Source organism: Eriocheir sinensis, chromosome 24 (genome assembly GCF_024679095.1).
Source record: "Eriocheir sinensis breed Jianghai 21 chromosome 24, ASM2467909v1, whole genome shotgun sequence".
NCBI classification, from domain to species: domain Eukaryota; kingdom Metazoa; phylum Arthropoda; class Malacostraca; order Decapoda; family Varunidae; genus Eriocheir; species Eriocheir sinensis.
In genome coordinates, this window is record NC_066532.1 from 18643628 (window position 1) to 18670126 (window position 26499).

The 26499-nt window shown below is 40.3% G+C and overlaps 1 protein-coding gene and 1 long non-coding RNA gene across 11 annotated transcripts in view; one reads left to right on the forward strand and one right to left on the reverse strand.

The window, feature by feature from the left end:
• The first annotated feature begins 3487 nt into the window (after nt 1-3487).
• LOC127003017 (programmed cell death protein 6-like) lies at nt 3488-21253 on the forward strand. 7 transcript variants are annotated; one of them, XR_007756839.1, is made up of 7 exons: nt 3488-3601; nt 5867-5945; nt 6689-6795; nt 7209-7374; nt 8019-8121; nt 10485-10634; nt 15861-21253. XR_007756839.1 is itself a non-coding variant. In XM_050869376.1 (7 exons), exons 2-6 carry the CDS (start codon nt 5896-5898, stop codon nt 10581-10583), a joined length of 525 nt encoding a protein of 174 aa, XP_050725333.1. In that variant the 5' UTR covers nt 3488-3601; nt 5867-5895; the 3' UTR covers nt 10584-10608; nt 15861-21253. The 7 variants fall into 7 exon arrangements, 5 of the variants coding, with proteins under 5 accessions (XP_050725333.1, XP_050725329.1, XP_050725331.1 ...); XM_050869376.1 differs by having other exon boundaries at nt 10485-10608; XR_007756838.1 differs by lacking the exon at nt 10485-10634 and having other exon boundaries at nt 3497-3601; nt 15861-18677; nt 18850-21253.
• LOC127003019 (uncharacterized) overlaps nt 10641-26499 on the reverse strand; it is a 79322-nt gene continuing 63463 nt past the window's right edge. The window contains exons 3-6 of one of the 4 annotated variants that reach the window (XR_007756842.1): nt 24980-25119; nt 23762-23844; nt 11175-15466; nt 10641-11054 (exon numbers count right to left, since the gene is read on the reverse strand). This is a non-coding gene — a long non-coding RNA (uncharacterized LOC127003019). Of the gene's footprint in view, nt 15467-23761; nt 23845-24979; nt 25120-26499 lie in introns of all 4 variants that reach the window. The other 3 variants (XR_007756843.1, XR_007756841.1, XR_007756840.1) reach the window with 3 other exon arrangements.

The following is a 26499-nucleotide window of genomic DNA, read 5'->3' on the forward strand; positions in this document are numbered from 1 at the left end:
CTCTCCTTTTTCTTTTTTTTTCACTTCTCTCCTTTCTTCTGTTTTCTCCTTTCCTTTTCTTCTCCTTTGTCCTCTCATCTTACTCCTCCTCTTCTTTCCTCTCTATTCTCTCTCCTTTTCCCTCTCACTTTCTCCTTTTCCTCTCCCAATCTTCTTTCCCTTTCTTTCCAGATGGCCAACAATATTAACCTGTGTCTCATATCAGGGTCATTAACTCTCCTCCTCGTCCCATTCTTTCCATTTTAAAAGTTCTAATAATAAGAAAAAAATATGCCAACTTCTTATGGATCGTTGTACACTGATTATGTTATGTATGAGTAGTTGAATTATTTATTTATAGTAGTATTTTTATGTCTTTGCCAAATTCAATGGGAACAGGAAAACATGCTTGCCAGATACTTGTTCTTTTCCCTTTTCTTCCTTCCTCGACCCTTTCAGTTTCCTTTCCTCTGTTTTCTTCTCCCCTTTCCTCTCCTCTCTCCTTTTCTTCTTTGCTCTTTCAATGCATTCTCCTTTTTCTTTTCTCTTTCTTTCTCCTCCTTGCCTCGATCCTCCCAGTTTCCTTTCCTCTGTTTTCTTCTCCCATTTCCTCTCCTCCCTCCTCTCCCTTTCTTCTTTCACTCCTCTTTTCTCTCTTTTTCCCATTCTAATCTTCTATTTCTCCTCCTCGTTTGACATCCTCATTTTCCCATACCAACCACACATTTTTTTTCCCTATTTATTACATTTCTTGCACCATTTCCTAGTGATAAGGCCAACAGATAACACACACGTACACACGCACTCAAACTATAAAGCCCTGGATAAGGAATGACGTCACTCTTAAGCTAATCAATACACTTTAATGCCAGTCAGTCAGTCCGTTATGTAATTCAGTACACCGTTATCAAGCTACTAAATGTCCTTATAACCGGTTTGACATTGCGTTATCAGGTTAGAGAGGTTTTAAAAAGGTTGCCAACAGTATATTAGACCCCTAGGATATTATGTTTCCAATTTTATCCCCATCCATATAGTATCGTTTCCTATCGTTATTTTTCATTTATTTGTATAGGCATAGTGTATCATTATTAGTACACCACTATGGCCATTATGATATTTTACCAACACTTAAGAATCAATAAACAAACATTTTACAGTCTGACATCACGTTATCAGATTAGAGAGATTTTAAATGGTTGCCAACGTACGTATATTAGACCTGAAATCATGCCGGGACTTTAAAATGGCACAACAATCGGAATTGGTAGTATTAATAGACTGCTGTATTATTAACGAAGATACAGCCGATGTTGCACCACGTTGGACTTTCCTACACGTTCAGAAAACCTTGAGAGTTATACAGAAAAACGGGAGGGAGGGAGGGACCTAAAATTAAATCAGTGTCCCCTGGAAATCCGTAAATTCAGTGTAATAACAAGTGCATATCAAAGGTAAAAAACGACATATGTATTTTTAAACCTCTGACAGACTACTATAAATGTTCATAAACGCATACGAAGCATAAAAATCATATATAACCATATGATCCTACATATATATCCCCTTGAAGAAACTGAATGAAGTGCTTAATTACTGCATATCTAAGGTAAAGCAACATATGTGTAATTGAACCTCAGAAATATTGTCATAAATACGTACTAATAACCACATAGAAAACATTGAATTCACCTAGAAAAACTCAGGATTCCTTCTACCGATTTTCCTCGCAGGGGCGAGAGATTTCGATATGTCTACGGAAATTTCTGACAGCTGGAAGAAAAATCTGCCCCAAGGCCTCGTGTAGTAGTGGGCGTGACGTCATTCTTTTAGGTGGCGTGTTAGTCAGCAGGGTTGCCAGGGTTTACCCGCCCAATGGGCTGTTTTTAATAAAAGTTATCTGTGGAAAAAATATAATCACGGGTTAGCGGTTTTGAGGCTGTTTTTACTTCAACTTGTGGATTTTTAGGCTGATTAATTGGCTTCGAAAGCACTTAAATATTGATACATCAGCATCCGGACACTGACCTGATTAGGACAGCCGTGACCTCTCGCGGTCACACCTTATGACCTGGGTCGTGCAATACCTTCCAAGGTTCAGCCCTCATTCAGCCAGTCGAAGGAGCGAGTCAGAGGCTGTCAGACAGTTTATACTCTCTGCCGTACGTGATAAATGACAATGAAAACTTTGTGTGACTGTTCATCGACAACCAGCAGGACGAGAACATGAGAACATAGGGACACTGCAAGAGGCCGGGCGGCCTACACAGGGCAGCTCCAGAATCCCCCCCACTACTCACGATGGGTGAGGTGTAGTTATATCCGTCCATGCAGCTATCCAGTCTACTCTTAAAACAAGCTATCGTCGGGTCTTCCAGCACTGACTGGCGTCACACTGGACCCAAATCTGGCGGGCACGAGCTCTTGCTGGCAGCTTTTGCTCGCGAGCAAGTCGCTGCAAGTCACACCGGCGAGCGACGTGCAACATTGTCAACACAGCCTCGGCCATGGCGCCTACTACATCCACGCTTCGCATTACGGCTAATGTGCAGCTGTGACGGCATTACTTGCCGTTATTCAACGAGCGCAGAAGAAGAAAAGACGAGTCTGCAGGGTTCGGTCATGGCTGAAGGGAAGGGAGACCCGCGGTGTGTACAACAATCCTTCTAACTTTCATCAGCGTGGACTTAACACACTCATGCAGCTGCAGGGTTTTCGTCGCATATCATGCACTTTTATAAGCCCGGGTACATCTGTATACTTTTCTGCTTCTGATGGTGTAGGGTACGTCTCGAGGTAAAAATATAGGTGAAGGTAAAGTTGGGGGCATACGCTGTGGCAGCGCGTGGCCTCGGTGCTCATCTCCGTAACATTGGCCCTTGAGCCTGTGGTGGGGGAGCCCATCACCCCGGGACACAGGGCCAGTGTGACATCCGGGTTACCACAGTTTACCTTCCCCAGCTACAGGTACCCATTTATCGACCAGCCCAAAAGGGAGGATGAACAGCTGGGTGAGCTGGACACCGACTGCCCGGGCCCGCGGAGTATAGCCAGGCGCGCTGACCAATAGACCACGTACGGAGGGTCAAAATCGCCTCCGAACATAAGTTGCGCCGTGGTGGCCTCACTCAGCACAATACAGGGCAGTTTGATGTGTCAGTGCTTGCGCTGCCAGTCAGCAGCTATATATAATACATTTGTGAAAAAAAAAACGTTCAACGGAGTCAATGTATATATTATAGCTATACATTGCCTCCGTTAAAGTTTTTTTTTCACAAATGAACCCGATAAAGAATAAACAATTAAGAAACCGCGGATGCAACACAACTGAGTTGATTGATTGATAGTTTATTGTTGCAAATAAACAACAAAGGAGAAGGGAGGAACAGAGTTTGGAAAACACACTACATGTCCGTGCACTCCTGAACAGACGTGTTGCAATGGGCTGTTTTTTAATAAGACCGAGGTCGCGGGTTTTGGGCTGGGATTGGGCGGGAACTCGACCTGGCAACGCTGCCCGAGGTCTCGTATAATAGTGGGCGTGACGTCACTCCTTGAAGGCGGCGTGTACGTCAGTGTCACGAGGCCGAGGGAGGAGAGAAGGGAGGAAAAGGACGTCCAGGTGAGTCACTGCTACTGGCGGCCTGTGTGTACTTGTCCTGTGTACGGCAAGGGAGTAAGGGACGTGTCTTAGGAAGGGAAGGTGAGAGGGAAAGTGGGGGTGAATTTACCTTATATAACGTTATTTTATAGTTCCTCAGGTAACAGTGGTTAATTAGGTGTGTTTACGTTCTTACCTGTTCATACGTGTCTCTAAAGGTTGATAACTGACGTCTTAGGGAGGGAAGGAGGTGAGAGGGAAAGTGGGGGTGAATTTACCTTATATTACGTTATTTTATAGTTCCTCAGGTAATAGTGGTTAATTAGGTGTGTTTACGTTCTTACCTGTTCGTACGTGTCTCTAAAGGTTGATAGGGGACGTGTCTTAGGGAGGGAAGGAGGTGAGAGGGAAAGTGAGTGTGAATTTACCTTAATTTACCTGTATTTCATGTTTTCTGAGGTTGATTAGTTTTTGTGTCCTTACCTGCCTTACTTCTTACCTGTCTGTCTCTGAAGGTTGATAAGGAACGTGTCTTAGGGAGGGAAAGTGGGGGGTGAATCTACCTTATCTTACCTGTATTTCATGTTTCCTCAGGTGATTTAGTGGTTAATTAGTTGTGTTTGTGCCCTTACCTGTCCTTACCTGCCAGCTTTTTCCTACCTGTCGTGTGTTAAGAGGTGGGAGGGAAAGCAGTAGTGAATTTGTCTCATCATCTCCCTGTGTGTGAAAGGAAGGAGGATATTTATCTAGTATTACACCCGTTGCACCGTGGAGATGGACACTTCTGACATTTATCTAGTTTTGCACCCATCACATTTTTATCTGATTTTATATCCATCACATTTGTCTAGTTTTACATGTCACATTTATCTAGTTTTGCACTCCTCTAACTCTTTTAAGGAGCAGTGAGTAGCGGGCTTTTGTTCACATTTGTTTAATTTTTTTATGCCCTTGAACTGACTCCTCTGCTGTAAAATAAATAAATAAATAAATAAATACATTGCACTGTGGAGATGGACACTTTTTTGACATTTATCTAGTTTAGCACCCATCATTTTTATCTAGTTTTATAACCACCACATTTATCTAGTTCTTCACCCGTCACATTGTGGAGTTAGGCATTTTTTTTTTATATATCTTGTTGTACTATTCTTTTATTATAAACACCTCATGCGGGAATGGCAAAATGAGGGGGAGCTTAGGGGGTCAAAGTTCCCCATTTAGAAGATGGTGTCCAGTCTGGTTAGATTAGAGTGATGGGGGCTGGAGGGGACAGTGCCTCTCTGTTGTGAAGCGAGGTAAGGTTTGATTAGGTTAGTTTCCAGGTTCCTGAGGTGTGTTATTGGTTCCTTTCTCCTATCATGTTCCTGGGTATAGTTAGCATGCTACTTAACTGTGTGTGTGCAGTGATTAAAGGTAAGATAGGTTAGAGGGAAGAGGTTCGTTAGTTAGGTAGGTGGACGGTAAACTGTAGAAACCCGGATGTCACACTGGCCCTGTATTGCTGCGGGGATCATGTTTATTAACCTGGTACCGGTGACGGCCCAAATTTGTGGCTTTAATGTGTAGCAGCGACGGGCCAAAGTTTTGCCATGATATAAACCCCCCAAAATAGATGGTACATAAACTGATCACAAATGCGTTGCTATATATTATGAAATGGTTTGCGTGAGTGATGATTTTTTTCTCATTTTTCTTGTTTAGAGGGACCTTTTAGAAACATGGTCTCCACAGCTACCGGGTTAAAGGGCCCTCTAAGCGCGAATAATGAGAAAAATCATCACTCACACAAACCATTTCAGAATATATATAAATGCATTTGTGATCATTTTATGCATCATCTATTTTGGGGGCGTTTATATCATGGCAAAAATTTGGCCTGTCGCTGGTACACGGTAAAGCCACAAATTTGGCCCGTCGCTGGTACCAGGTTAATGGTTCTCTCCCACCTCAGACTCAAGGGGCCAACACAATGGAGATAAGCACCACTGTCACACTTAGCTATAACAGTTATTTATTTATTTACTTATTCCATACATTTATTTTTTAAGTGCTGTGTATAATGCTGGTAGGCTCTATTGAGGGGCCTCTTGGACAACCCTACCCTGTTAGTGGTACAGGCGGATTTTATTTATAGTGGCTGTCGTGATGTATGACTCTTGAATGCTCCCAACTTTACCTTTACCTTACCTTTCTTACAGTTATCATTCTTTAGCGTCACCCTTGTTTGGTGTTATCCTTTCATTGAGCGTCATCCTTCTTACAGTGTTATCGTAATCTCCGCAGGAAGCTCAGCACTTCAGCGCACAAACAAGATGGCCGGTGGCATGCCCGACAGAAATTTCCTCTACGGGGTCTTCCAGCAGTGAGTAGATCAGCTTTAGTCATTTATTTACTGGTCTTAGGTTACAGTGCCTTAATTCTCTCTCTCTCTCTCTCTCTCTCTCTCTCTCTCTCTCTCTCTCTCTCTCTCTCTCTCTCTCTCTCTCTCTCTCTCTCTCTCTCTCTCTCTCTCTCTCTCTCTCTCTCTCTCTCTCTCTCTCTCTCTTCATAGTTCATAGTAATTAAATAAAGCATCTCTATCTCTCTTCCTTGCTCTCTTATCTTCTTAATTTCCATTTTATCTTTCTTCCTCTCCTCCTTATCTCTCTTCCTCTATTGCTTCTATTTTTTTTCTCAGTACCTGCAAGTTTTTTTTATATATATTTCATTTAGAATCTTACATGTTGGATTTTACATCTGCATTCAAACATTTTACAAGGTGTATTAATTTAAGTTTTTATTTCATGTATACATTTATGTCTGTATTGGATTCCCTGACTGCAAAAGATTTATGATGGTCTGATGGTTTTTATATTTGTTGCTCTGTATTTTTAGGAAAGCACATATTTCCTACACCAACCAGCATTGCCAGATCATCATACTCAGAGCATTAGATTTCCCAGCTTCTGACCCATAACCATTCCCCCAGAACAGCAGTAATTAGCGATTTTAACGATAACCATAAATGAATCTTGTCATTGGGGTGGAGGAGACATTTTTGGGGTTGGAAATCGGCAAATATAAGAGCCTGACATCGTTGACACCTGCTCTTCCCTACCCTTGCAGAGTTGACAAGGACCGCAGTGGAGCTATTGATGCGCGGGAGCTCCAGTCAGCGTTGTCCAATGGAAACTGGACGCCCTTCAACCCTGACACTGTGAAGCTGATGATTGGTGAGTTGCGTGTGTGTGTGTGTGTGTGTGTGTGTGTGTGTGTGTGTGTGTGTGTGTGTGTGTGTGCTGGGTCGGTGTGGCTTGACATCACTTACCCATCACCCCCTTCGTACCCTGCTGCCTGGGATGTGACTCCCTTCTCTTGTGTCCACGCTCCCGGGCCACAGGCGTCAGTAGGGGAGCACACATCCACTACCATTGGATAGAAGAAGGATGAAAATAGTGTTTTATGCAATAAACCGAGTCTGGCCAAGGGTGTCGCGTGACTCCCTTTCTACGCATGGTGCTTCAATTATTTTGCTGGATTTATTTTCACTTTATTAATATTTTACTGTATTCTCTTCTTCAGAGCAATATTTTTTGCTGGATTTTCTTTACTGTGTCAATTTTTTCACCATTAATTTCCCTTCCAGCGATGTTTGACAAGAACCAGAAGGGAACCATCAACTTTGAAGAGTTCGGGGCGCTGTGGAAGTACGTCACAGACTGGCAGCAGTGCTTCCGCTCCTTCGACCAGGACGGCTCCGGCAACATCAACAAGAACGAGCTCAGGACGGCCATCACCACGTTTGGCTACAGGTCAGTATCATCATCATCATCGGGTCATGTGCCTCTCATAAACATTTTCATCAGGATTATTTTCCCATATGCTTTTGGCACTCACAACAAACATTTCCAAGGGCCACAAAGCTTAGTCTGGTTCTCATTTTTTTGTGTTTGTTTTTCATGTTCATGGTGCAGAAGTCTTGTCAAATTATCACTAGGCTTAACAAAAGTACTATCACTCTTAGTCCATCTCTTATCTTCTCTCTTACATTAGTTATTTTCAAGTCTGTCATTCCGTTGTCATCTCTCCTACCTTGTTTGTGTTCTTTACTTTATATATCAGTTATTTTCTAGTCCACCACTTTTTTTATTTTATTTTTTACAATGGAGACAGCTCAAGGGCACACAAAAAAGGAAACAATAATAAAAAAAAGCCCGCTGCTCGCTGCTCCTAAAAAGAATCCAAGGAGGTGGCCGAAAGAGGGGTCATCTGTGTTATATCTGTTATCTCCTACGTTGTATTGTTAAATCTTCATATCAAGTATTTTTTTAGTACCATTTTTTGTCCACCTCTTATATCTTATCTTCTACATCGTGCTTGTAACTTTTTATATCAGTTAATTTTAGGCAATCACTTTTTGTCCATCTGTTATCTCTTGTGTTCTTCTAACTTGCAGGTTCTCTGAGCAGTTCTTTGACGTCCTGATGAAGCGCTTCGACAGGTCAGGCAAGGGATGCATATATTTTGACGACTTCATCCAGTGCTGCATTTCCCTCCACGTGAGTACAATCTGTTTTTCCTTTTAAGATATATATAAATAGAAAACTTATACGGTCAGTCTTCCTCACCTAGAATGAGTTTTGGTTTACTTTGCTTCTCTAATTCTAGTGTCTCAAGTTTTTAATGGCAATGGTTTACTGCTCTCAAATTTGGCTCTGTGTACTTTAGCATTGTTTTCATTACCTTCTGTTTGGAGGGAGGGACTGAACTCATAACAGAAGGACAAGTAAGGACATTGCTTTGTCTATATAGAAACACATTTGAAAATCCCTATTAATTGCATGTCTCGAGTCCAAAAATATTACTAATTGATGAATAGTTCTGCAGTAATTCATGCAACCTGGGACTTAACCGGGGGAACGCAACACTATCAAATCAGACTTTTCATATTTACCTCATATATTCTGGCGGAGGATTGTCGAGGAGAGTTTTCAGTTTGTTATCTTAATCTTATTATTTGCATGTTTTAGTGCCATGATAAAACTAATGGATACAGTTTTTATATCAGTAGGACTTTGCCACAGAACTCCAGTAAGGGGTTCAAATGAGATATAGATATCTATTTCAGTTTTTCCCCATGAGGATTGTTAGGGAAAGTTTCGAGATAGTGTTCTTGTGTTAGGTTGTTTTGCATCCACGAAATGATATCAGTAATAAGTCTGTGTTATGTTAGGAGTTGATGCAAGTGGTTGAGAGGTAAGACACACATTGACCTCATATTGTTATAGTTTTTAAGGTAATTTTCTTGGGATAGGTTTTTTTGGAGTCATGAAATAGTATCAGTCATGTGTCCAAGTCAGGTGGTGAGTTACTTGGTCCAGGTAGTCAAGACTTGCACTCATTGGCCACAAATTATTAAAGTTTGTATTCCGGCAGTGTTCTTTCTGGTTGTGTTTTGCCACCATGAAATATCAGTTATATGTTTTTATTACGAGTTAACTGACACAAGAAGTAAGAAGTAAGGTTAGTTTTTAGACAGTTTTCTTGGGTTGTGTTGTTTAATGTCCATGGAATATCAGTTGTGTGTGTCTAATGGTTGGTGATTTCATTGATGCGAGTTGTTGAGAGGGAAGACTTTAATCCATCCATTGACGTTCACAAAGTTAAGGATAGTTTTTTGGATATTTTCTTGTGTTACATTGTATTTTGCTTTCATGAAATATAAGTAATGTATCAATATTGGGTCATGAGTTAGCTGATAGAAGTAGTCAAGAGGTAAGGCTTTCTCACACATAGACCTCAGATTGTTATTTTTATTATTTTATTTATTTATTATTTTTTTTTTTACAACAAAGAGTAAAAAAAAAAGAAGAAAAAAAAGCCCGCTACTCGCCTCTCCCACAAAAGTAAAGAGTAAAGAGTAGCCAAAAGAGAGGGCAATTTCAGGTTGAGAGGTGTCTTGATATGCTTAGGTTAATTTTCAGGTAGTCTTCTTGTTTGTGCATCCATGAACTATCAAGCAATATATTTCTGTTAGGTGGCAAGTAAACTAACCCAAGTAGTTGATAATTAGGACCTTTCCCCACTCAGACACTGACCTCATACAGTTTTCAGAAGACGTTTTTTTGTTACGTTATATTTTGCATCCATAAAATACCAATAATGTGTCTGTTTTGGGTGATCTATTTGGCCCATTATCTATACTTTGTTATTGAGGAGCAGTGATTAGTGGGCTTTATTTTCTCATTTGTTTTTACCCTTGAGCTGCTTCCTTTACTGTAAAAAAGAAAAAAGTAATGTGTGTCTATTGGGTGTCCTCCTATGGCTATTCATCTATTTGGCACATACTTTGTTATAGAGGAGCAGTGATTAGTGGGCTTTATTTTCTCATTTGTTTTTACCCTTGAGCTGCTTCCTTTACAGTAAAAAAGATAAAAAGTAATGTGTGTCTATTGGGTGTCCTCCTATGGCTATTCATCTATTTGGCACATACTTTGTTATAGAGGAGCAGTGATTAGTGGGCTTTATTTTCTCATTTGTTTTTGCCCTTGAGCTGCTTCCTTTACAGTAAAAAAGAAAAAATTAACGTATCTCTATTGGGTGTTCTCCTATGGCCACTCATCTATTTGGCACATAATCTATACTTTGTTATAGAGGAGCAGTGATTAGTGGGCTTTATTTTCTCATTTGTTTTTACCCTTGAGCTGCTTCCTTTACTGTAAAAAAGAAAAAAATTAACGTATCTCTATTGGGTGTTCTCCTATGGCCACTCATCTATTTGGCACATGATCTATACTTTGTTATAGAGGAGCAGTGATTAGTGGGCTTTATTTTCTCACTGTAAAAAAAGAAAAAAGTAATGTGTCTGTATTACGTGACGAGTAGTTGAGAGGTAAGACCCTTCCCTTCCCTACTCTTTCAGACACTGACCTCAGAATTTTCTCAGCGTGACCACGAGAAGAAGGGTGTTGCTTCCTTTAGCTATGAGGAGTTCTTAGCCGTGGTCTTTAGAATGAGCTAATGTTGAGGTGTCGCCTTCTGTTGATGTACGTGGCCTTGTCTCTTTTGCATGGTAGGTGTGTCTTAGTGTCTAGCTTGCACTGAAGAGCCTGTTTGGAGTCTTGAGAAGGCCACCGGGTAGTCATCCATCATATAGCTGCTTGTTGTGTATTTTGTAAGGTGGTAGCGCTGGTGGGTGTTACAGTAGAGATAAAGATTAGAATGACAAATAACACTTCTTTCTCGACTTGCTTTGTATCTAAAACTTAACCTACTCTAGTAAAAGCAAATGTACAGTAAAAGATAAATAAAACATTCCAGCTAAATGCTAAACTAAAAAGATAAAGCTATTTCTTTACTCACTTTCTTTGCACCTAAACTTAACTACTTGTAGATTAGAAGCAAAGATACATTGAAAGATAAATAAATAAAACATTCCAACTAAATGCTAAACCAGAAAGATAAAGCCATTTCTTACTCACTTTCTTTGTACCTAAACTTAAAATACTTGTAGATTAGAAGCAAAGATACATTGAAAGATGAATAAATAAAACATTCCAACTAAATGCTAAACCAGAAAGATAAAGCTATTTCTTACTCACTTTCTTTGCACCTAAACTTAAACTACTTGTAGATTAGAAGCAAAGATACATTGAAAGATGGATAAATAAAACATTCTAGCTAAATGCTAAACCAGAAAGATAAAGCTATTTCTTACTCACTTTCTTTGCACCTAAACTTAAACTCCTTGTAGATCAGAAGCAAAGATACATTGAAAGATAAATAAATAACACATTCCAACTAAATGCTAAACCAGAAAGATAAAGCTATTTCTTACTCACTTTCTTTGTACCTAAACTTAAACTACTTGTAGATTAGAAGCAAAGATACATTGAAAGATAAATAAATAACACATTCCAGCTAAATGCTAAACTAAAAAGATAAAGCTATTTCTTACTCACTTTCTTTGTACCTAAACTTAAACTACTTGTAGATTAGAAGCAAAGATACATTGAAAGATAAATAAATAACACATTCCAGCTAAATGATATAGCTAGAAAGATGAAACAAAATATAATCACAAAAGTAGCATGTAAGCAGTAAGATCATTTCCAGCCAGACCTGTTTTTGGAGTAAACATGAAGTAGTGAACTTAATGGTTGCCGACACAGGTGACTTTTTATATCTTGGTGTTTATAAGATTGGCAGCGTAGGCTTCTCTGTGTCTCTGTGTAGGCTGCAGCACTAAGCTAAGGAGAGGGTCATGATATAGTGTTGAGCAGCTGGGTTCTGTGTTCTGCAAAGGCCACAGTGGCGTACGAGAGTCTATTTGCTGTATTTGAAGTTCTCTCTTACTTAAAATTGTTGGTCAGTATGAACTTAGAAACCAGTGGCAGCTTTTACGCTGATTTTTGAAGGGGTTGTTAAGAGTCTGGTGGCTGTTTTTGAAGTTCTCCCTTGCTAAAAACTGTCGGTTATCACAAACTCAGAAACCAAGCAGCTTTTAAACTGTATTTCACCTTTGTTTACTCAAATTCCGCATTCCAATTACTTTTATCTTGGCACTCTTGCATCATTATTCCATTACCATATTTTTAACCAGGAAACTGTACGTTGGATGTAGACATAAATGTGTAAAAGTGGTTCATAGAGTGCTCCTAGGAGCTCCTACCAGGGGATGGCCACAGCAGAAGAGTTTCCATCTTTCTCTCTATTCATACACTCCCTCCTTGCCTGCTCAACGTTTCTCAAGGATCTTTCCCCCCTTTCCCTAGCGTACTCCTGCACCCTATCCCTCCATTTCAGTGGAGGTCATCCTCTTACACTCCCTCCCTCTATCTCACTCACATACGCCCTCCCGTTTCCTGTTTATTTTTGTTTCAATGATGAAATAAATCTGTGCTATAGGTGTGCACAGAGGATAGAAGTAAAACTAGTGTGGAGATGGCAGGCTGCCTAAGGAACGTGTGAGAGACTGGTGAGCTGAGGCTGCTGCACTTTCACAGAGAACGTTTTTTAAAGCATCCTAGACAGAGTTGCCAGCTAGAAATAGGAGTGTGGTTAATGTAGACCACTAAAACTCTCATTACAAGTAACAAATAGAAGGTAAATAATTACTCCATAGCCATTTGCTTGATTTTATTTTAAAGATAAATACATGGGAACATTAGTTTGGCCTGGACAGTAGTAATAACACTTAGTTTTACACAGTCCTGTACTGCCCGGCCACTGTAAAGCACACAAGTGACACCGACATGCTTCAGTCCAAGGATAGGACAGGCCGAGGGTGGCTGTTCTGCATGCCAAGAGAGGTGAGGTCATCTCTCCCCAGCAGCATAATAGCCATCCTTTGATTGTCCTCTTCTTGAACCCAAAATGTTATACTGTAGTGAAACACGATTGGCGAGAACGTTTTTGTGTATGCTCCCTTGGGTCCTTTCCTCCCCACTGCTCTACCACACAGTCCCAACACCTATCTTTTCCTCTCATATGTCACCTATAGCCAACACATCAGAGGAGGAGATAGGTGTTGGGACTGTGTGGCATAGCGGCAGGGAGGAAAGGACCCGTGGAAGCAAATACGAACACAATCTTGCCAATCTGCTGTCACTATAGTCATTTCTACATTGTGTTTAACTGTCACTAGAGTGCTTTACAGGAGATGAAGCTGTACAAGGTTGTTGGAAAAGAGGTCTTGGGTTTGATTACTCACAAAGCATAGTTCTTTACGTAGCTGGGGGTTGTAATCATAGCATGGGTCTGTGACAAAGCCCTCTCTGTCTAAATCTAAGTCTAACCAGTTAACATCACATAGGGAGGTTGTGTGTGTGGTCTGCAATGAGTTGTCTGGAAACGGTGAAAGTGGGGAGTTATGAGACAAAGCCCTCTCTGTCTACAGGTCTAAGTATAACTAGTTAACATCACATAGGGAGGTTGTGTGTGTAGTCTGCAATCAGTTGTCTGGAGACGGTGAAAGTGGGGAGTTACGAGAATCTGTTGTTCCTCTCTTTTCATTGCTGTTAAGTCTTGCCTTTAATGTATGTGAAGCAAAAACAGAAACAATGACAAGAGTAAAGACGCAGTAGATTCTGACGACTCTTCACTTTTGCCATCTCAAGACGACTAATTGCAGACCACTTAGTGACTGACTCCTCCTGTGATGTTGATATGACCTTAGACTTATGTGATAGAGAGGGAGAGAGAAACATGAGGCATCCATAATAGAAAGGGCAAACTTGTTACCAAAAGAAAATGAGGTGTTAAATGCCACCAAAAGTACACTCCTTTCTTCTATGCCTTGAGATAGTGTCTTTGTTAGTGAAGAGAGTAGTTGAAGAGGGCAAGTTAAATCTGTTGTGTTTGCCCTTTGTATTCTGGAAGCCTCGTATGTGACTAGGGGGGGCATGTGACTGTGTGGTTAGTAAACATACTGTGTGGGGACATACTGAGAGAGAGAGAGAGAGAGAGAGAGAGAGAGAGAGAGAGAGAGAGAGAGAGAGAGAGAGAGAGAGAGTATATATATATGGACAGGATCAAGTTGTTAACAATCTGGGAGGCTGAGGTGTGGGGTCAATCGTCCCTCACAAACTCAAGAGTCCTCCACCTGTCTTGTACCCTCACCCAAGATTATGAAATAACCACAGGATGTTTAGAAGAACTAACCCAACCATAATCTTCATAACATTTTTCTAAGGACAAGTGGAAGTGTCATTTAGATTACGGTTGTGTCAGTTTTTCTAAACATTTTGATAACTTCATAATCTTGGGTGAGAGAGCAAGACATGTGGAGGAGGACTCTTTGGTTGGCAAGGGACGCGTGACATGACAGCTCAGCCTGCCAGAGCAAGTGAGTAGACCTTGGATGCTACAGACCTTGGGTAGAGTATGGGTAGAGTATGTATGCCCTTGAAATATTTTTAAACAGAATGATTTGATCCTGACTGCAGCCACTCAACTATTGGTCAGGACACACGAGTCGTCAAAATGCTGCGCCTTAACTGCTCAGAAATATACGTGATGCATGGGCACATGTGAGTGTTCCAAATAATTACCCGGTAGCAGCGACGGGCCAAATTTGTGGCTTTACCGTGTAGCAGCAATGGGCCAAATTTGTGCCATGATTTAAACCCCAAAAAACAGATGATACATAAACTGATCACAAATGCTTTGATATATATTATGAAATGGTTTGTGTGAGGGGTGATTTTTTCTCATTTTTTTCTCGCTTAGAGGGACCATTAAGAAACACGATCCCCGCTGCTACCGGGTTAAATATCACACAGATGGAATACTTCTGCATCTCGACCCTACCTGAGCAGAAGCAGATTAAATGTTAATGTAATGATGAAACATCACCTACAACATGGCAGGTTGGCTGTGACATTTTGCTGACCCGTGCATCCACTTGTACAGGCGGGAAAAAAAAGTAACGAATACCCTTGTGTCGATAGAATAGAATTGCAGCAAAGTCTACTGACACGGTGTGCTGGTCAGGTGGGCACCAATGGGCAAACTCTGGCCATTGGTACCACCTGCCTGACCAACACAACACCAAGGCTATAAATTTCACTTAAATTCTATGCAATCAACCCATGAGTGTTCAGTATATTTTTTTCTTGACTACATTTCCTTCATCAGTGGTTTATTTAACATGATGTGTGTTCTGATGACCTCCTAATGAGATGCTGTCAGCTGCATCTATATACAAGACTTTCTATCTCTTCGCCTCTTCTTTCCCCACTGTTGCCCGTTTGCTTCTGCTGGGGCCAACAGGAAAAGGTTCAACCACCCTGCATTGGCTGCTTGTGTATAGGATATCATCAAACTTGTTGTGGCGGTAATTCTTGTGATGAGTCTTCCCATTCACGGACTTTCTTCATCCCTGTCTTTGTCCCTGTCTTCTCTCTGCAATGAAAAAAATGTTAGGAACTGTCACATTGAAAAGGAAAACATCGTGCATAATAGTGTGGCCAGAATCCTTGAATAGCCGGGCTAGACTGAGGTGTTGCGACTTTAGGCCAGAGTGATGTATGTATTCTACGAGTATATCATATAAAACATTTGTAAGAACACATTCACTAATGATGACTTGTGGCCTGGAGGAGTTTTTAGTCTATAGTTATATTTGCATGGCACTTAAATATTGAGTAAATGTGTCTAATAAAAGTATTTATAGTATACTCTTAAGACTCCAGTACTATTTAATAACTTCACTGGTTAGTTTATACGCTGAACTACCCGTAACTTATGGATGCAAGTGAAGGATGCGTGTTACAGCGTTGTTTGTCTGTCTCCCCAGAACCTGACGCAGCTGTTCAGCCAACACGACAACGACAGGGACGGCATCATCACCGTCTCCTACGAACAGTTCCTGCACATGGTCTTCAGCATCAGAGTGTGACCTGACCCAACCCGACCTCACCTGATACCCTCTGCCCTCCCTAGCTGTTCCCTTTCATGCCCTACCCTACCCTGAGTTTCTTCGCCCTTTTTAGCTGTTCCCTTACATGCTCTTCTTTACTCTGCACTCCCTAGCCTTGCCATTTCCTCACCCTGCCCTGCCTTGTTCTCCTCTGTCCCCTTATCTCCTTTGCATTTTCTAGCCTTGCCCAGCCCTGCCCTGTTTACTCCTCTGTCCTCCACACCAGTTCTCTTCTATGCCCTTATCTCCTCTGCATTTCCTAGCCTTGCCTTTCTTTGCCTTCCCCTACCCTGCCTGCCCAGCCTTTTCCTCACCCTACATTCCCTGTCTCCCCCCCCCCCCTCTCACCTACTGACTGTGATGGTACCCTACACGTTGCCATTAGGCTATAAATTCGTTTTAAGATCTTTCCTGTCGTGCTTGTGTTTTAGGTGTAAGTTTTAGAGCACATCCAGTCCTCTGCCAGCTGTGGATAATAGGGTTTCTCACCGTGTGAGATCTAACGAACCAAGAGGACTCGTGAATTTGGCGTTTGTGTTGTGTGAATCGTTTGTGGGAGTGGTCAAGCCTAGAACAATAACTGCAGACCGTTTCAGTTTGTGTTTTGTGTATCTTTGTTCTTCTTCCATCTTAATAAATTGTAAGGGATTGTTATAGAAGGGAGTCTCTTTTAGGCATACACTCCCCTCCATTACATTAAGGGATTGTTATAGAAGGGAGTCTCTTTTAGGCATACACTCCCCTCCATTACATTAAGGGATTGTTACAGAAGGGAGTCTCTTTTAGGCATACACTCCCCTCCACTACATTAAGGGATTGTTACAGAAGGGAGTCTCTTTTAGGCATACACTCCCCTCCATTACATTAACCTCACCATGAAGAGTGTTGTGACGTGCCAGAACAGTCCACGCATACCTACATTCTCTCTACCGCAAGGAACAAAGGCCTTCACGTTACATCAGTACAGGAACTAGTCTTACTTACACTTATTTCACGTAAAATTGCTCCTTCATGAAACAAGTCACACTCTGAACACTTAAGATACAATAGGGACATGCTAGGAACGTCATTTGAGTGGTTTGCGTGGTCTAATAAGGACATACTAGGATCGTCATTTGGGCGGTACATGTGACCTGTCTGAATATTCCTCACTCTGGCATCAATACTTCCTTGGTTCTCTAACTTCTCTACTTCCCTCCTTGCCTGATGTGCGAGATGGGGCGTCATGGTGATATGTAGTGGGTATGATAAATTTTAGCTGTTATTTACATGGTAGCAGTGAAGTTTATGGTATTATTTACATGGTGGAGTTGAACGTTGTATGTTTTCAAATTCTTGAGTCTATACGTAAAGTTTTGGTGTTAAGAAGTGACTTTTAAAGATAGCTATAAGTGATGAAGGTTGTATTATTACATGTGCTGTTCTTCCTATTCCAGTGGTTATCATTCCCTAACCTTCCTAGCTGATAACACAAGGTGGTTATCTGTGCCTGTCCTTAGCTTTTAATCTCTTAACTAATGTGGGCCAGTGTTATGCTGACGTCCATCCTTTGTGAAATTGTTCCGTTTAGCTTGTGAAATAGAACTACTCTCTTGAAATCACTGCTGTTGATATCGTGGTCTAGAGTACTGTCAATAATCTCGTTTACTGTGTGTCTCTTTCTAGTTTGTTAAGGAGATTTTGTTACAATTTCCTCTATTGAATACATGAGCTCTGTGACACAATATTGGCTTATGTTGTTTTTAATCATTTGTATATTTAGTGTTTAATCTTTCCGTGTAACACATCCTCAGTTGTTCATGAGTTTACGTCACAATTTTCTTAGTCTGAACAGAATACGCTGGTCTGAACATGTGTAATCTCGGCAACGATACAGTTTTCGTCACAACTTTTCTTGTCTGAATCGAATAAGCTGCGTAATCTTGGCAACAATACAGTTTTCGTCACAACTTTTCTTGTCTGAATCGAATAAGCTGCGTAATCTCGTCAACAATACAGACAGGTCACAGGATTTTTCTCTTTAAGCTCCGAGACTCATCAGATAGGCTCAACTGTCACAAGCAACCAATGCGACAACCAATCATTTAAAGCTTTATGTGTACAGAAGCTGGTGTCACAGGTTTTGTTTTAAGCTCAGTGACACAAGTAGGTTTAATTGCCCCAAATAGCCAATGCAGTGAACTTACTTATCACTTCACATGTTCCTCAATGGTCACAGACGCTGGCATTCACAATAGCCAAACCATTTACAAGTGTTACCTTTACTGGAGCAAGAAAGCATTTAAAATCTAGAAGGGCCTTTTCTTCTTCTATTTGTTAACGCCCATATTTTACCCCCTAAGGAAAAACAGATATAAATTAAAAAAAGAAAAAGAGAAGACCGTTCCACATTTTAAAAGCTTTCTCGACTCCTTATTTCTGGATTTTACTTCTGCTTCCGTGATGTTCCTCAATGTGTGCAGCAAGTTAACTAATTATCTCAAAGTAGGATTTTAGTGAAGACATTGAAGGTTACCATTCATGCTATAGGTAGTACACATTCATCTGATATTTCAAATGTTGTATTAGTATTCATCAACATTTCTACTTCCACCTTTAGAACGGAGTCAGTTAGAAGTGCTGGATAAAACTTAGTCATAAAAAGTGCTATAAGAAAATCAACAAAACCAAAACTAACCACGTCTTGAGAAACAGGTAAAATAAGCAACAGTTACGTGGCTAGTTTGGGTTTTTACTTCCACCTTTAGAACGGAGTCAGTTAGAAGTGCCGGATAATTAGTGTTGAGTCGACATATTACAAACTTAGTCATAAAAAGAGCTTTAGTAAAATCAACAAAACCATAACTAACCATGTCTTGAGAAACAGGTAAAATAAGACAAATAGAGTCACGTTAATTGTTAGTCAAGATGAAAACTATATGTGTGAAAAATCAGGTGAATATGACCATAGAAGCCTGCAATGAATTTAAATACACATCCTAATGCTTATGAGTAAATACAATACTCTGCAGGTCTCCAATGACTGTGTGCATGCAGTATATTATTCTTACTGGTCTTATAACCTCTGCTCAACCTTAATGCTTTCAGTAAAACATTAACCTGGTAGCAGCGACGGGCTAAATTTGTGCCATGATTTAAACCCCCCAAAATAGATGATGCATAATCTGATCACAAATGCTTTGATATATATTATGAAATGGTTTGTGTGAGGAGTGATTTTTTCTCATGTTTCTCGCTTGGAGGGACCATTAAGAAACATGATCCCCGATGCTACTGGGTTAAAGGCTCCTTCCAGGTGAATTAATGAGAAAAAATCACCACTCACACAAATCCTATACTTCCAAGCAAATTAATGAGAAAAATCACCACTCACACAAATCCTATACTTCCAAGCAAATTAATGAGAAAAAATCACCACTCACACAAATCCTATACTTCCAAGCAAATTAATGAGAAAAAATCACCACTCACGCAAATCCTATACTTCCAAGCGAATTAATGAGAAAAAATCACCACTCACGCAAATCCTATACCTCCAAGCAAATTAATGAGAAAAAATCACCACTCACGCAAATCCTATACTTCCAAGCGAATTAATGAGAAAAAATCACCACTCACACAAATCCTATACTTCCAAGCGAATTAATGAGAAAAAATCACCACTCACGCAAATCCTATATTTTTTGGAGGGTTTATGTCAAGCCACAAATTTGGCCCGTCGCTGGTACCAGGTTAATATTCTGGACTGTAAAACTGGCCCTTTATATTTCTACTTCTCCCCGACATTAAGCTTGGTTCTAATGTTTTAAGCTTCACATACTACCCTGTTACTTTATAAGGCTGTCTGTTTCGATATTATCTGCCACTGTTTTACCATACCATTATCTGTTTCCATTTATTTTACCTATTGCTGTTTGTTACCCATTCCCTCGCTCCTGTGTAAAGCTTAGGTGTGTCAGTCACATGTACCAAATATTTTAACCCATTACTGTTTGTTCCCCATTTCCTTGTCCTGTCGGTGTGTCTGCCAGCTCACATGCACCATTTTTGCGGCTACTTCCTTACATCAGGGAAAAATATATATACTAGATTTTAATGCATACACCTTCCAATGAAACTCCTTGATTCTGTGAAGGCACTTACTTTTATTATTACTACTACTATTATTACTATTATTATTTATCTCTTAAGTTAAAGGGAGCAGTAGTTTTGTGAGATTTTGTTTTTCTTTTCTTTATGTTTGCCCTTGTCTGCTTCTTCTTCTCAGCCATTACTACTTTTATTATTATTACTATTATTATTATTATTATTATTTGATTCTTCAAGTCAAAGGGAGCAGTAGTTTTGTGAGATTTTGTTTTTCCTTTCTGTATATTTGCCCTTTGCTTCTTCTTCTCAGCCGTAAATAAGAATTATGAGCAAAGGCTTATAAATCAACAATTGTCACAAGGAAGGAAGTTTATCAATATTATTTAGATGGTATTTCCTTTTCATGCTTCACGTCAAATTTCCACAGCACTTCTTATTTTCTCCGACATTGGTGCTAATTAAGAAGGTGCATGTGAACTAGCAAACACACCCTGATGAGAGTTCTTGCCAAGTGTAATAATTGCTACTCCTAGAGCCATGGTGTAGGAGAGCTTGCCCAACTTGATCACAGGCGTCAGGGGTGTGGAGTCGGATACAAAAAAATTTCAACTTTTGAGAAATTTTAAGGTTGCAACTCAGACACAGACTCCACCCCACTCCCCCCTTTCCCGACTTCGACAGTACAGTGGTAGGCAAATCAAACCACGCCACACCACACCCTGCCACACTACATCACTCGCATTGTAAAGGAGTCGGAGTAGGAGGGATTTTTACCGACTGGCCAAAAGTAGACGACTCCGGTGACTTGGACTCCACACCTTTGCATGTTACTAAAAGATGTGTGAAATTCAAATGGACACTGATATAATAGTGCTCTTTTTGTGTGTTCTAGGTATCGTCAGAATATCTTAGTGCCTAGAGCTGGTTTAAATTTCATGCGGGTTTTTGGTAATGGCACCAGTGAGGAATTAGGCAAAACTCTCCTACGCTATGGTTCTGGTTGTTCCTTCCTTCATGTTAGACTCTAGCTCCTAAGGTTTGTTACAAGGCTCCAGAATTTTAAGGTCCACAAATGTATATATGTGCGTACATCTGCGGGTGATTTCTATTTTTATAACACGGCCTGAGCTGATCAATTGATGAGTCTGTTGTCTGTTCAATGGGAATAAAGATAAGTGAGATGTGTTTAGTTTTCTTAGTGTTTGTTATCTACCTGTGTATTGCTGTTGCTATCTGTTCAAGGGAAATAATATGGAACTGAGAATGGCCAAGGAAGGGAGAGCTTGTAACATAAACAACATACCAACATACCCAACTGCCTATGACTTGACCGTTTTCAAGAAGAGTGTATTAAGACACCTACCTCTCCACCCAAAATTGACCTCTCTTTTGGCTACTCTCTACTTTTATCTGTCATGGGAGCGGCGAGTAGCGAGCTTTTTTTTTTTTTGTTGCCCTTGAGCCGTGTCCTCTGATGTAAGTGCTAACATACTAAAAAAACAAAAAAATAATGGCAGCTTCTAAACAGACATCACTTCCAAAGACTTTTCCTAGACACCTTGTGCCCTTTTTGTTGCCCCTCTGATGTAAAAAAAAAAAAAAAAAAAAAAAAATAATAATAATAATAATAATAATAATAATAATAATACCCAACGTGCCAACATATTAAAAACTAACAAAAATAATAATGGCAGCTTCAAAACAAACATCACTTCCAAAGACTTTCCCTGGACACCTCGCAACGCTATGACAGAGAAAAAAATTACTATGCTGGGTGTAGTCATTAACCCATAAAAAGTGGTTCTTAGAAAGCTCGCGTGGGGAACACTGGGTCTGCCTGGCTGGTGTTCCTAACGGTGTCAAGGGAATGGCCGGGGAAAGGAGAGCTGGTGTGATATGGGCGCAAGGCATTAGATATTCAAATTGCTTTTTTATTGGCATACGATTACTGCCCCACGAAATGAATGTTGGATGTAGACTCATAAAAAGGACTCATAGAAAACTTGTATATATAGGGAACGGGGTCTGTGGTTAACTGGTATTTCTGTAACTGATATCAAGGGAATGGCCGAGGAAGGGAGAGGTTGTGATATGGACAAAGGGAATGGCCAATGAAGTGAGAGCTTGTGATATGGACGAAGGGAATGGCCGAGGAAGGGAGAGCTTGTAGTAATATACGCGAAGGGAATGGCCGAGGAAGGGAGAGGTTGTGATATGGACAAAGGGAATGGCTGAGGAAGGGAGAGCTTGTAGTATGGGCGAAGGGAATGGCCAAGGAAGGGAGAGCTTGTGATATGGAGAAAGGGAATGGCTGAGGAAGGGAGAGCTTGTGATATGGACGAAGGGAATGGTTGAGGAAGGGAAGGCTTGTATTATGAAGAGGAAAATGATGATAATGACGCCTAGGAAAAATAAATGAAAATGATAACAGATGAACAGAGAAATACCAAGACGTTTTCTGATACATACATGGCGAAGCAGAACAAGAAGAACAGGAACAAGGAGAAAAGAAGAAGAGGAAGGAGATAATGATGATGATAATGCTTCGGAAAAAGAAAATAGTTAAGGATAGATTGAAGAAGAAGAGTATGAAGATAACAATGATGAATGGGCTATGATGAACAGAAGAAAAGAAGAAGAAAAAAGAGGATAGATTGATAGATACAGTAATGGACATGGAACTGGTCGATATGGAAATGCTGAAGCACTGAATATGTATCATGTGGTTAGTGCGATATGTTGGAAAGATTAATGTGTCCTGTGAAGTAGGTGAAAGTAGTATGTTCGTATGTATGTTGGTATGTTGGGTATATTGGTATATTGATATTGAGATGAAAATGAAGTAGGTATGTTCATATGTATGTTGGATATGTTGGTATGTTGGGTATGTTGGTATATTGATATTGAGATGAAAATGAAGAAGAATATAAAAATGCAGATGAAAAAAAATAAAGGAGAGGTGAAAACGAAGACAAAGAAGAGACGAGAAAAAAGAGAAGACAAAAACGCGCATGAAAAAGATTGAAGATGAAAACAAAGATAGAAATGAAGAAAAAGTCCTGACATGATAAGAAAGGATGAAAAAAATAAATTAGAGGTGAAAACGAAGATAAAGAAGAGACGAAGAAAAAAAAGAGAAGAGAAAAACGTACATGAAAAAGAGAGAAAAGGGGATGAAAACAAAGATAGAGATGAAGAAAAAAGCCTTGACATGATAAGAAAAGCATGAAAAAAATGACGCTAAGATAGAAAGATGAAACCAGTTAAAAAAAAAAAAAAAAAATCACGACTTACAACAAAAAAAAGATTAGAAAGAATGAAAAAAAAAAAAAAAAACGCAAAGTTGAAAAGATGAAACCAGTTCTAAAAAAAAAAGAAAATAAATAAAAAATTCACGACTTACAAAAAGAGATAAAAAAAACTTAGACATCATTACAATTATACTGATTATGTAAAATGCATCTTCCTTTCGTTAAAACTTCTAACTACATTATATTGCATTGTGTTATCAGTGTATTCTTGTGGAAATAGCAATACAACAAGGGGAAGAGGATACAATAGCTTAATAATATAATTGTAGTAGATTAATAACAGTAATAAATATGATAATGGCTAAATCCTGTATTATAATTCTTGAATATAGTCTCTCTCTCTCTCTCTCTCTCTCTCTCTCTCTCTCTCTCTCTCACCTTGTATTTTTTTCTTCCTGGTCTTCATAAACTCGATAGGCGATTGAGTGACGTTGTTGCTGTTGTTGTTGTTGTTTGACGGTCTGAAAGTTTATTATTATTATTATTATTATTATTATTATTATTATTATTATTATTATTATCATCATCCTTCTTCCTCCTTTCTTAACTTCATCTTCGTTTCCCTCTTTCCCTTTCTCTTCCTTTTCTCGTATCCTTCTTCCTTTTTTTTCTGCCTTCCTTCTATTTCTCCTACAGCCCCTTTCTCTTCTTTCTATCCCTATTCTACTCCTAACCAACCCTATCATCTCCCTCTTCCTCCTTTCCCTTTTTTTTCTCTATATTCTACATAACCCCTTCTTTTTCCCATTCCTTTTCCCCTCTCCTCTTTCTCCATATTCTACATAACCCCTTCTTTTTCCCTTTCTTTTTTTCCCTTCCCTTAATCTCGTTCAACTCTCCTCCTTTTCCCTTTCCTTTCGACGGAGGAATAAAGGCACAAGACTCTCAGTGCAAACAAGTAAATTCAGACTGCACCAAATTTTTCTTCACCAACGTTGTATAGCGCGAGAATGTCAATATAAATCTTTTTCATTCTCTTCCTATATTATATACTCTCAGCTCCCTTTCCTCTCCCTTATATAGCTTAACTCCCTTTTTTCCTCCCTTTTCAATCTCTTCTGTACGTCTCCTCAACTTTATTCAACTCTTTTCTCCCTTCCCTTTATCCTCCTAGCCCTTTTTTATTCTCTTCCTATATTCTACTTTCAACTCCCTTTCCTCTCCCTTATATAGCGTAACTCCCTTTCCAATCTCTTCTGTACGTGTCCTCAACTTTATTCAACTCTTCCTTCTCCCTTTCCTTTATCCTAACCCTTTTCTCTTCTTATTTTCTATTCTACTCTCAACTCCCTTTCCTCTCCCTTATATAGCTTCACTCCCTTTCTCCTCCCTTCCCAACATATTTCTCTTCTGTACCTTTCCCTATCTCTCTTCTTTCTCCCTTATCTTAACCCTTTTCTCTCCCTTCCTATTTTCTAATCAACTCCTTCCCCTTCCCTTCAATGATCAGCTGAACTAACTCCCTTTCCCTTCCCTATCCAACATGTTTCTCTTCCTCCTCACAGCTCGCTTGCCCATTCCCTCCCCGTCACCCATACTTCCCCTTTTTCTTCCCCCTTTCCCTCCCTCTCCCTCTTTCTCTCTCTCTCCTGTCACCTGTTGCCCGTATGTCCATGATTAACGATCGTCTCAGGTACAGGTGGGTTGATGGGTACTCGTTGGCAGGCAGAGCATCAGGGTTTGGGTCCAATTCTTTGTCTTTAAGGGACGAAGCATCAGGAGCCAGGAACCAACACCTGCGGAAAGGATCGAGTTCTCTTCAGTAAATGTTCAAAAGGATGATGATGAAGAAAAGATGAAAACGAAGATAAAGAAGAAATTAAAACAAGGTAAAGTTGAACAGGATGACGATGAAGAAAAGATGAAAACGAAGACAAAGAAGAAATTAAAACAAGGTAAAGTTGGAAAGGATGACGATGAGGAAAGTTTTTTTTTTCATTAGGACAACGAGATGTAGGAGAGTATTTAATGAGCTAGGTTTTAATAGATATTCAGACCACACAGACTCATGGTTCAGACTAAGTGGCTCGCCTAAGCGAAACTGTATCAAAGTGCCGCCAAGGCTTTAATTGCATTTCGACTTTAGTAAATATCAGGTTGAAAAAAAGTGGCGGTCAAGCTTGTTTTTAAATGAATCAATCGCACAGCACTGGACCACTGGAGGCGGGAGTTTATTCCATTCTCGCGCTACATCGTTGGTGAAGAAAAAAATGGTACAGTCTGGATTTATATATTTACACTTAAGTTTTGTGGCATTACTTCTTGTTCGAAACGTGTCATCGATCATAAACAATTTCGATTCGTCCACATTCGTAAAACCATCAAGTATTTTGGAACACATTCGAGCTGTTATCCTCGGAGGCGACGTTTCACAAGAGATAACAGCTTAACTAGGAGATGAGAGCCTTTCATCATAAGCTTGTTTGCGTGCACAAGGAATACATAATATAATAATGTAAAATGATCACATACAATAAAATATGTGTGTGTGTGTGTGTGTGTGTGTGTGTGTGTAAAGTTTCGTTTAGTCGGCGCAACATCTGTGGTCATATGCCGGAGAGAGAGACAGAAGGGGAAGGAATTATAGGAGAAGGGAACAGACCCCAGGAGACAGGACACAACCCCCGATTAATACCTGGTACCCATTCACTGCTGGGTGGTCAGTGGCGTAGGGTATCGGAAAAGCCGCCCAAATTTTTCCACTCCGCCCGGGAATCGAACCCGGGCTCTCTCGGTTGTGAGCCTAGTGTGCTAACCACTGCACCACGAAGCCCCCTGTGTGTGTGTGTGTGTGTGTGTGTGTGTGTGTGTGTGTGTGTGTAGGGTACGCCACTGCACACCCCCCCCCTCCCTCATTCACTCTCACACCACGTACTTGGCTCATAATGTCTGCATTGTGAAACTTACTGCACGCAATACATAATGCAGGAGACAACCCCACCTACTCCTCTTTCCCTCTCCCCTCCCTCACCTCTCTCTCCCCCCTTATCCCCCCCCCCTCCCCCCCTCCCCTCCAGCTCTCTCGATGATCTGTACAAGCGAGGCAAAGCTACCGAACCCCCAACAAACACCTGCTTGTAATATATATATAAAAAAATAAAAACATATCACCTGGA